The sequence below is a fragment of the Dama dama genome, chromosome 11, assembly GCF_033118175.1.
Source record: "Dama dama isolate Ldn47 chromosome 11, ASM3311817v1, whole genome shotgun sequence".
Classification (NCBI taxonomy): domain Eukaryota; kingdom Metazoa; phylum Chordata; class Mammalia; order Artiodactyla; family Cervidae; genus Dama; species Dama dama.
In genome coordinates, this window is record NC_083691.1 from 90,797,139 (window position 1) to 90,809,491 (window position 12,353).

Genomic DNA, 12,353 nt, shown 5'->3' on the forward strand with positions numbered 1-12,353 from the left:
ACCTGAATAGAGACTGAAACTGGGCCCCGGCAAGGAAAGTGCCAAGTACTAATAACCAGACTGCAGAGATGTCCTCTCTTTTTTGATTATAGTCTTCTTTATCTAAGAATAAAAGAGTAATCTGGAGTTAAAATCAAAAATATCATTGAACTTCACCTTCTCTCCAATCAGTTTGAAAAGTAATCTCAATTTTCAAATTAAGAGACAAATAACATATTTTTAAATAAGTAAATATAATTTACATTAATTTAATGAATCACTGATATCACATTATGTGAATATATAATAATTTATTTAGCTAGTACATCTGTTACTAGATTTTTAATTTATTCCCAACTTTTTACTATACAAAGTGAGTGAAGTCGCTCAGTTGTGTCCAACTCTTTGCAACCCCAGGGACTGTAAACCACCAGGCTCCTCTGTCTGTGGGAATTTTCAGGCAAGAATACTGGAAAGGATTGCCAATTCCTTCTCCAAGAGATCTTCCCAACCCAGGGACTGAACCCAGGTCTCCCACACTGTAGGCAGACGCTTTGCGGTCTGAGCCACCAGGGAAGTCCTTTAAAGATAATGCAATGGTGAACATATTTATATCTGAATTTTATAATACATCCGTGATTATTTCATTAACTTTCTTTTTGTTGTTGTTCAGTCACTAAGTAGTTTTTGACTCTTTGTGACTCCATGGACTGCAACACGCAGGCTCCCCTGTCCTCCACTATCTCCCTGAGTTTGCTCAAATTCATGTCCATTGAGTCATTTATGCTATCTAACCATCTCATCATCTGCTGACCCCTTCTCCTTTTGTCATCAAACTTTCCCAGCATCAGGGTCTTTTCCAATGAGTCATCTTGTCTCATCAGGTGGCCAAAGTATTGGAGCTTCAGCTTCAGCATCAGTCCTTGCAATGAATATTCACTCTTGATTTCCTTCTCATTGCAGTCCAAGGGACTCTCAAGAGTCTTCTCCAGCACCACAATTTGAAAACATCAATTCTTTAGCACTCAGCCTTCTTTAGAGTCCAATTCTCACATTCATATATAATTTGTTGGAAAAACTTTACCTTTGACTATATTAAAAACCTTACCTCTGTCAGCAAAGTGATGTCTCTGCTTTTTAATATTCTGTCTAGGTTTGTCATAACTTTTCTTCCAAGGAGCAAGTGTCTTTTAATTTCATGGCTGCTGTCATTGTCCACAGTGATTTTGGAGCTCAAGAAAATAAAATCTGCTATTGCTCCCACTTTTTCCCCTTCTATTTGCTATGAAGTGACGGGATCAGATACCATGATCTTAGTTTTTTGAATGTTGAGTTTTAAGCCAGCTTTTTAACTTTCCTCTCTCACCTTTATCAAGAGGCTCCTACAGTTCCTCCTCAATTTCTGCCATTAGAGGTATCATCTATACATCTCAGGTTGTTGATATTTCTCCCAGCAATCTCAATTCCAGCTTGTGATTCATCCAGCCCGGCATTTTGCATGATGTACTCTGTATATAAGTTAAATAAGTAGCCTGACAATATACAGCCTTGTCATTCTACTGTCCCAATTTTGAACCAGCCCATTGTTCCATGTCCAGTTCAAACTGTTGCTTTTTGACCTGCATACAGGATTCTCAGGAGGCAAGTAAGGTGGTCTGGTATATCCATCCCTTTAAGAATTTTCCATAGTTTGTTGGAAAATTCTTAAAGGGATGGATATACCAGACCACCTTACTTGCCTCCTGAGAATCCTGTATGCAGGTCAAAAAGCAACAGTTGTAATTCACACAGTCAAAGGCTTTTGCATAGTCAATGAAGCAAAAGTAGATGTTTTCTTGGAATTCCCTTGCTTTTTCCATGATTCAGCAAATGTTGGCAATTTGATCTCTGGTTCCTCTGCCTTTTCTATGTACAGCTTATACATCCAGAAGTTCTCAGTTCATGTAATTCTGAAGTCTAGCTTGAAGGATTTTGAGCATAACCTTGCTAGCATGTGAAATCAGTGCAACTGTATGCTAGTTTGAACTTTATTTGGTATTTCTCTTCTTTGGGATTGGAATGAAAACTGACTTTTTCCAGTCCTGTGGCCACCACAGAATTTTCCAAATTTGCTGGCATACTGAATTCAACACTTTAACAGCATCATCTTTTAGGATTTTAAATAGCTCAGCTGGAATTCCATCATTGCAAGTAGCTTTGTTCACAGTAATGCTTCCTAAGGCCCACTTGACTTCATACTCCAGGATGTCCAATTCTAGGTGAGTGACCACACCATCGTGGTTATCCCAGTCATTAAGACCTTTTTTGTATAGCTCTTTTGTGTATTCTTGCCATCTCTTCTTAAGCTTTTCTGCTTCTGTTAGGTCCTTACCATTTCTGTCTTGAATCATGCCCATTCTTGCCTGAAATGCTTCCTTGATATTGCCAATTTCCTTGAAGAAATCTCTGGTCTTTCCCATTATATTGTTTTCCTCTATTTCTTTGCATTGTTCCTTTAAGAAGGCCTTCTTATCCCTCCTTGTTATTCTCTGGAACTCTGCATTCAGTCGGGTGTATCTTTCCCTTTCTCTCTTGCCTTTTGCGTCTTTCCTTAGGTATTTTCAAAGCCTTCTCAGACAACCACTTTGCCTTCTTGCGTTTCTTTTTCTGTGGGACAGTTTTGGTCACTGCCTCCTTTACAACCTCCATCCATACTTTCTCAGCCACTCTGCCTACCCAATCTAATCCCGTGAATCTACTAATCACCTCTATTGTGCAGTCATTAGGGATTTGATTTAGGTGATACCTGAATGGCTAGTGGTTTTCCCTACTTTCTTCAATTTAAGCCTGAATTTTGCAATAAGGAGCTCATGATATGAACAACAGTCAGCTGAAGTTCTTGTTTTTGCTGACTGTATAGAGCCTTCCCAGGGCTTCCCATGTGTCAGTAGTGGTAAAGAACCTGCCTGCCAATACAGGAGATGAAAGAGACTCGGATTCAATCCTTGGGTCGGGAAGATTCCCTTAAGGAGGGCATGGCAACCCACTCCAGTATTCTTGCCTGGGAATCCCATAGACAGAGGAGCCTGGCAGGTTACAGTCCATAGGGTAGCACAGAGTCAGACTAAAGCAACTTAGTACGCACACAAGCATGCATAGAGCTTCTCCATATTTGGCTGCAAAGAAAAGAATCGATCTGATTTCAGTATTGACCATCTGGTGATGTCCAGGTGTACAGTCATCTTTTGGGCTGTTGGACAACAGTATTTGCTATGACCAATGTGTTTTCTTGGCAACATTCTGCTAGTCTTTGCCCCACTTCATTTTGTATGCCAAGGCCAAACTTGCCTGTTATTCCAGGTATCTCTTGAGTTCCTATTTTGTATTCCAATCTCCTATGATAAAAAGGACATCTTTTTTTGTGTTAGTTCTAGAAGGTATTGTAGGCTTTTATAGAACAGGTCAATATTAGCTTTTTAAGCATCAGTGGTGGGGGCATAGACTTGGATTACTAAGATGTTGACTGGTTTGCCTTGAAAATGAACTAAGATCATTCTGTAATTTTTGAGGCTGCAACCAAATATTGCCTTTCAGACTCTTTAGTTGACTATGAGGGCTTCTCCATTTCTTCTAAAGCATTCTTGCCCACAATTGTAGATATAATGGTCATGTGAATTAAATTTTCCCATTCTTGTCCATTTTATTAATAATTCACTGATTCCTAAGATGTCAATGTCCACTCTTGCCATGTCCTGTTTGACCATGTGCAATTTACCTTGATTCATGGACCTAACATTTCAGGTTCCTGTGCAATATTTTTCCTTACAGAATCAGACTTTACTTTCATCACCAGACACAACCACAAGTGAGTGTCATTTCCACTTTGTCCCAACCACCTCATTCTTTCTGGAGCTATTAGTAATTGCCCTCAGCTCTTTCCCAGGGATTCCCAGATGGCAAGGATAGTAAAGAATCCACCTGCAGTGCACAAGATCTGGGTTCAATCCCTGGTTGGGAAGAAATCCTGGAGAAGGGAATGGCTACCCACTCTGGTATTCTTGCCTGACCAGACTCCTCATGGTCAGAGGAGTCTGCTGGGCTACATTCCATGAGAACACAGAGTCAGACACAACTGAGCAACTAACACTTTCCTTCGCTTTCTTTTTCTTCACTTTCTTTTCCTTTCTTCCCAGTAGCATACTGGACACCTTCCAACACAGGAGGCTCATCTTCCAGTGTCATCTTTTTGCCTTTTTATACTGTCCATAGGGTTCTCCAGGCAAGAATATTGGAGTGGATTGCTACTTCCTCCTCCAGTGGACCACGATTTGTCAGAACTCTTCACTATGACCCACCCGTCTTAGGTGGCCCTGTATGGCATGGCTCATAGCTTCACTGAGTTACACAAATCACTCCATCACATCAAGGCTGTAAGCCATGAAGGGAATTTCATTAAGCTAGATTTCTATAAATAGGATTTCAGCATAATAGGTACACAAATTTTAAAACATTTATGAGAGACACTGAAAAATTAAGTACTAAGAAGACTATACCAATTTACACACCTACCAGCAATGTATCAGAATACGCATTTCCTGAAATAGTAATCACAAATACTGAAGGTTATCATTTCTTATATAGATTTGGCAAATTTATAGTCAAAAATACCCCACAATGCTTATATATATATATATAGTCATTATTAGAATTATATGCTTTGTTCATGTTATTATTAGTCTTTGATTTTTCTCCTCTTCTGATTGCCTTAATACAACTTTTACAAATTCTTCTTCAAGTTGTATCTTCCTCTGATTAAAACTGAAAGAATGTGCTATATTGTTATACATTATAGATATTAACCTTCGGGAATATTTACTGTAAATGTTTTTACTAATAATCTTACATTCTATTTTCTAACTAATACCTTTTAGGCACATTATAAATAATTTTCTGGAGTCAAATTATTAACCTTTTCCTTAATGATTTCAGTCTTTGGTGTCATCCTTATGATAGTAAGTCACTTTCAGATTATAGAAATATTCACCAATATTTTTATTGGTTTTCCCATAGTTTCTTTGTTTTTAAAAATATGAACATGCATTTGATCTAGGATTCATTTTGATATATGAGGTATAGACTTAATATTCTTTTTACCCAACAAGCAGACAGTATTGGTAACAGCAATTGCTAAATGCCATTTGTATCACATACTAAATCTTACTTATTCTTTGAAACATTTATAGATATTTTCTTTAAGTATTCCTTTATTCTATCAGTCTAGTCCTGTGCAGGAGGGATATTAATTATTTTCATTAATAATAACATTTCTATATTCGAAGGGACTGCACTCATTAATTTTCTTTTCCATAATTTTTTTTGGTCAAATATTGTCCATTTTTGTCTCTGAATGAATTGTAGAATTATTTAGTTAAGATAACCCACCACCATTAAATTTACTTGGTATTCACTAAAGTTAGATTAATTTTGGAAAAACTACTATTCTCATCCTTGTTGCTGTTCCATCACTCAGTTGCGTTAGACTCTTCGCGACCCCACGGACGGCAGCATGCCAGGTTTCCCTGTCCTTCACCATCTCCGAGAGTTTGCTTAAACGCATGTCCATTGAGTCAGTGATACCATGCAGCCATCTCATCCTCTGTCGTCTCCTTCTCCTCCTGCCTTCAATCTTTCCCAGCATCAGGGTCTTTTCCAATTAGTTGGCTCTTCACATAGGTGGACAAAGTACTGGAGCTTCAGCTTCAGCATCAGTCCTTCCAATGAATATTCAGGGTTAATTTCCTTTAGAATTGACAGGTTTGATCTCCTTGCAGTCCAAGGGACTCTCAGAAGCTTTTTCCAACACCACAGTTTGAAAGCATCACTTCTTCAGCACTCAGCCTTCTTTATGGCCCAACTCTCACATCCACACATGACTACTGGAAAAACGATAGCTTTGACTGTATGGCCCTTTGTCAGCAAAATGACGTCTCTGCTTTTTAATACACTGTCTAGATTCATCACAGCTCTTCTTCCATGGAGCAAGTGTCTTTTAATTTCATGGCTGCAGCCACCATCTGCAGTGATTTTGGAGCCCAAGAAAAGTCTCTCACTATTTCCATTGCTTCCCCATCTATTTGCCATGAAGTGATGGAATCAGATGCCATGATCCTTGTTTTTTCATCATAGAACCCTGCATATATCTGATCATAATGAAGTATCTTTTAAATTATTCTGTGACATGTTTTCCACACTGATGCTACATATGACTTGTTAAATATACTCACAGAGACCTTATATAATATGCATCAATGGCAAATAGGATACTTATGGGACAATATTTTCCATGAAGGTATTGCAAAGGTAAGAGAAGATGACCTGTTTTCTATGTGTACTCTGTAACCAAAAGTTTTATTGGTCCTGATTATTTTTCAGTTGATTTTCTAGAGTTTTCCAACCACACAATACTAACATAAGGATAATGTTAACATAAGAAGGATAATGTAACATAAGATACATGGCTCACTGTAAAATTTGTAATTTACTTCTCTTTTACCCTATTTATTTTATAGAACATCTAAAGTAATGGTGAGATGTCTTCACCATTCTTCTGATGTTGATGCAAATAAATATTCTTAGTGTCCCACCGTTAAATCTTTGATGGCTGCTGAATGTCATATACATGCTCTTTATCATGCTATTGAAATATAATATTGCTTGTATTTAAAACTTTTTTAAAAAATTTGAAAAGCAGGCTGGATGTTATACAATATCTTTTTAGAATTATATAAAGATCATATACTTTAAATCCTTCACCTAGTATTATGATAAATTATATTATTTGATTTTTAAATATCAAACCATCTCTGCATTTCTTGAGTAAATCCTACATACTAATGCTAAATTACTTTCTTGAAACATTTTGAAATAGACTTGCTAAGTTTATTTTTTATAATTGTGAGATTAATTTGTAGTTTTGTCTTTTGGGCTACTTTCTCTGATTTTGGTATCAAGATGAAACTAGATAAAATAGATAAAATGGCCTAGTTTTTAATAGGTTAGTGCTTCTACCAGAAATTAGGAAAGGTAATAAAAAAAAAAAAATTGGAGAAAACCAGAAGGCAAGGAAGCAACGAAAACATAAGGGAATAAAATTGCAAAGACGGCAGACCTGTTAAAGGTGAGCTGAGGATCTGAAGTTGTCCCTGGAGGCCTTTGAGAAACCTAAGAGTAGTAACAGACTGAGAATCTGGGTTAGGTCCAGGCAGAAAGTAACTAACTGCCCTGGTGAAAAAAAAAAAATCACTGAATTTTTGTTGCTTCCATGGGGCTGAAGTGCCAAAATTAGAGATCTCAGGGCCAGTTTTCTCCTCAAGACATTTTCTGAATTCTAAAACTATACAGCCGAGGAAAATAATGGTCTAAGCCAAAACCTTTCAAAAGCAAAGTAAGATTTCCTGCAGTTTCACAATGTTTCAGAAAAAAACAACTCACTAGTGGGAGTGTTCATAAGAATCACAGGTGGCAGCTTGAAAGCTCTTGAGGGATAAACGAATTGATATCGACAATCTCCAATCACAGTTTTTACTGTTAGCAATTGCTGATCTGGGTAAGACACCTACTCAGGGTATTTGCCAAATTTTAAAACTGTAAAAAGCAGGAAGCTTAAGAGCTAAGTTTATATGAAAAGTGGAAATTTCCACAGTCCTCTTGGTACTGAAGAGACAATAATGTGCCAGGCTCTCATTAAAAGCTCTGAAGAACCACATCCTAGCAACAAATGTAAACCAAAGGTACAATACAACTGCAACCCAAGCTCAATCCAGATCAGTTCATAATTGGATTAAGGCAATGAGGTTCAAACCACAAACGACCCACTCAGTTTAACTACTTAGTAAGGGAAAGGATGAAACAATTCTGGTGGCAGAAGATATTATCTGGAACATTTATCAAAATATATTTTAAAAATAATGTCTACCATATACCAAAAATTGATAGGAAGAGATAGGACTGAATGACTGATAACAGCAAAAATAAAACTGAGAAACAAATCTAACCAATATGTAGATGAATTACATGTAGTGAACTACATGTAGTGAGAAACAAATCTAACCAATATGTAGGTGAATTACATGTAGTGAATTACATGTACATAAATATCTTTAAAACAACTTCAGAGGAGTAGGATCAAGACAGTGGATTAAGAGAACATGGAGCTCATATCCCCCCAAGAACATATCAAAAATACAAGTCAAAAAATTCTCACTGAAAACAAACTGGAAACTGACAGAAGAAACCTAATAGGAAAAAGGTTGGAAGAAAAATACACAAGTAATCAGGAAGGATGAAGAAAATGATGGGGTTGGGCCCTGTGTTCCTGGGAGGTGACTCAGAGTAAAAGGGAGAATACGTGGGTGGACAGCTGCCCAGGGGAGTGAGCAGTGAAAGCCATCAATTAGATGCCCAAGTCCGGGGTCCTGTGCAGGAGAGACAAGCTTTCTTGGCTGGTTTGAGGGCCACTGGCACTACTGGGAGGGCAGGGAGAAGTCTGCAGCCCACTCATGAGGAGCACATTCATACCCCAAGACACGGTGGAAAGAGGTATGCTTGAGAGGCTGCCAGGTTTCCCACAACCACCTCAGTGCATGACTCAGCCCGAGCTGAGCCAGTGCACTGTGGCTATTCACTCCACATCTCAGCAGGGTATTAAATCTGGGGTGGTCATGATCAGGGAGAAAACTCGATCTTGGGCTGCAGAAGCAAGCTGGTCTTTTGGTGGAGCCTGGGGCGGGGGGGAGGGGGGTCATTGTTGATGCTTACTCAAGCAGAGCATCACAAGCAACCCAGATCTCTGATGGTAGCACTCAGGCATAGCTCACCTCCTGACACACACTGAGTTAACACAGGCAACAACACTATAATGTGGTTCCCGAACAGGGAGGGGAGCTGGGACAGAGGGCAGTGATCAGCTGTGAGGGACAAAGAGGGCTTGGACCTGTGGCTGAGTCAGAGCAGAGTAAGGGAAACAAACGTGGGATCCCATACAGGCAGCGCATTAGAGACAGCGTAAGCCTCTGCCTGTAATCAACACAAGCCAAGGGCCCCCAAGGACCCAACTGACTTCAGCAGTTCCCACCACCCAGGTATGGCTCCCAGGGTGGAAAAAAGGGGAAAGACACAATTAAAGGGACAGAGCTGGCCCAGGCCAGGTCCTCAGGGCTTCTGTTCCAGGAATTTGGAATCAGACCCCACCCCCATAGGGTGCTGATGGCCACTGGGCAGAGGGGAAGCCCCATTTCACACCAGGCACAGACTTCAGCTCCTCCCTCTGGAGCCCCACTCTCTACCAAGCTGATGCTATCAGCACACCCTGAGGAAAGTCATCACTGTGACTTGTTTCCCATCAAATGCAGCTCTCACACCAAACGCACACGGCACACATCCGGTTGCTGCCACATAGAACACCCCTTCAAGATCACAACAGGTAACTGTTTCACCTAAACTCATGGAAACAGATAAGTTAAGCAAAACATAAAGGCAGAAGAATCATTCTCAATTGAAAGAACAAGAAAACACACCTGAAAAAACAATAAAACATAAATAAATAATTCATCTGATAAAGAATTCAAACCACTGGTTATAAAAAATATTCATGGAATTAGGGAACAGACTATATCTACACAGTGATAACTTTAATAAAAAACTGGAAACTGTTTAAAAAGACCCAATAAGAAATGAAGCATTCAATGGTTGAAATTGTTAAAAACACACTAGGAAAAATGAAGAGCAAAGGAAGTGATACAGAGGAACATGTAAGTGACCTGGTAAAATAAAGGAGATCACCCAATTCAAACAGTAAAAAAGAAAAAAAAAAAAAAAAAGAGCAAATTGTAAAAACTCAGAACAGTCTGAGAGTTCTCTGGTATATACTACTACAGAAAAATCAACAAAACCACAATGGAAGATACAAAGGGAAGAAAAAATGAACAGAGAAGAACTATAAGAACAATCAGAAAATAAGTGACAAAATGGCAGTAACTATATACCTATCAATAATTACTTTAAGTATCAGTGGACAAATGCTCCAATCAAAAGATATAGGGTGACAGATTAAATGAAAAGAGAAGACCCTTCTACATGCTGCTTAAGAGATTCACTTCAAAGTAAAATACACAGAAAGAATGTGAGGAAATGAAAATGGTATTTCATGCAAAGAGAAATAATAAGAAACCCAGGGTAACAATACTTGCTTTAGATGAAACAGACTTTAAAACAAAGGCTATAACAAAACACAAAGAAGGAATCTATTATATTCCATGATAAGGGGATCGATACAAGACAAGGATATTATATGTATTAATATGCACACCCAAAGGGTATCTAAATATATGAAGCAAATATTTACAGACTTGAAGGGAGAAACTGACAACAATACCATAACAAAAGGGGACTTTCACACCTCACTTGTTCCCTTGTGGCTCAGTGGCAAAGAATCTGCCTTCGAATGCAGGCGACATGAGTTTGATCCCGTGTTCTTGCCTGGGAAATCTCATGGACAGAGGAGCCTGGCAGACTATAGCCCATGGGGTTGCAAAAGAGTCAGACACACCTTAGTGGCTACACAACACCTCACTTACCTCAGTGAACAAACATTCTAGACAGAAAATTTATCATGTAACAGTGGTCTTAACTGACACATTTGAACAGTTAAAAGCTACTGACAGGACATTTCATCCAAAAGTACCAGAATATACATTCGTTTCACGTACAGATGAAACATTCCCCAGGTCAGATCACATGCTAGGCCAAAAAATAAGTCTGAACAATTTTAAGGAGATAGATATTATATCAAGCATCTTCCCCCATTACAATTGTATAAAATTAGAAATCAATTACAGGAAGAAAAATGGGAAAAGCACAAATGTGAAGACTATATCCTACTAAAAAACCAACTAATTGAAGAAGAAATCAAAGAGGAAATCAGAAAACAAGTTGTGATAAAGGAAAATGGAAACACAAAAGTCCAAAAATCTATGGCATGCAGAAAGCAGTTCTAAGAGAGAAGTGTACAGTGGTGCAGGCCTTTCTCAAGAAATAAGTAAAACCTCAAATAAAGTACCTAACCAATCACTTTTTAAAAAATTAGAAAAAGATGAACAAAGTCATCAGAAGGAAGGGAATAATAAAGATTAGAGAGAAATGAATAAAACAGAGATCAATAAACAATAGGGAATCAATAAACAAGAGGGAAAGAGGAAGGGGAAAGACAGAAGAAAGGGATTAAGAGACACAAACTACTGTGTATCAAATAGATAAGCAACAAGGATATACCATATAGCACATTTGGAATTATAGCCATTATCTTAGAGTATAATCTGTAAAAACACTGAAACACTGTGCTGTAAAGTTGAAACCAATACAATGTTGTAACTTTTCTTCTGGCTATGCTGTGAGAAATGTGGGATCTTTAATTCCCCATGAGGGATCAAACTCGTGCCCCCTGCATTGGGAGCATCTGGACCACCAGGGAAGTTCCTAATATAATACTGCAAATAAATTATACTTCAATTTTTAAAAGGCTGTGATACATATGCTCAAGAAAATAAAAAAAAGATAGACAAATTAGAAAAGTCTTGGGAGAATTTTACTAGAGAATTTGAGGATGTTAAAAAAAATTAAATGGATATTATAGAATTAAAAGATACATATCTAAAATTCTAACTCCTAATTTTCTATTTTATTTCCACCAAGGCATCCATCATGTGTTGTACTAATTACCTTAAAGTTAGGAGGGATAGATAAGCAGATATAATATTATGAATCATTTCCAGAATAAACAAAATGCAAATGTCAATGAAAAAAAGAAGTCTTAGAATAAGATGGAAGAAGTCTATAAATCTTGTTAAGGGATAATTACAATGTGAGATTTTATACCCATAGCTTCCTAGCTAGTTACAGCAGAAACAAACATCTTTCACCAACCTAGATTTTAAGAAATCTTTTTTCTATATGACGGACAAAATAAAAGCAACTGTCACTTACAGGAAGGTGTGTGAACACAGCAAAGGTGCTACGTAGAAAGGCAATGAGATCCACTAGATAATCACTGGCTTTGCTGCCCAAATCTCCTGTCATCCAGTCATAGTCAGCCAGCTGTAGGAACTGGTCAATCTTCTGATTTAAGTTGGTGTAAATCTCTTCTTCAGCTGCATGTCTGGCATCCTATGAGATATGAAATTTTAATAATCATTCAGAATTGCATTACAAACAAAGCAGAAATTTCTGCTTGGAAACATCTCAAACTAAGTAACATAATTGAGAATATCAAGTAATATTACAGTCTCCATTAATTTTTCTTTTTTCCAAAAGCTCAGTAGAATCTTTTCTATTTTGTGTCT

The 12,353-nt window shown here is 37.9% G+C and overlaps 1 protein-coding gene across 8 annotated transcripts in view; it reads right to left on the reverse strand.

Annotated features, from left to right (window-relative positions):
• The window catches only part of EXOC6B (exocyst complex component 6B), a 662,376-nt gene that overhangs the window by 233,514 nt on the left and 416,509 nt on the right, over nt 1-12,353 (reverse strand). For all 8 annotated transcript variants that reach the window (XM_061155703.1, XM_061155706.1, XM_061155701.1 and 5 more), the window contains one exon: nt 11,998-12,177. In XM_061155703.1, coding sequence (XP_061011686.1) covers nt 11,998-12,177 — 180 coding nt within the window. The remainder of the gene's footprint in view (nt 1-11,997; nt 12,178-12,353) is intronic.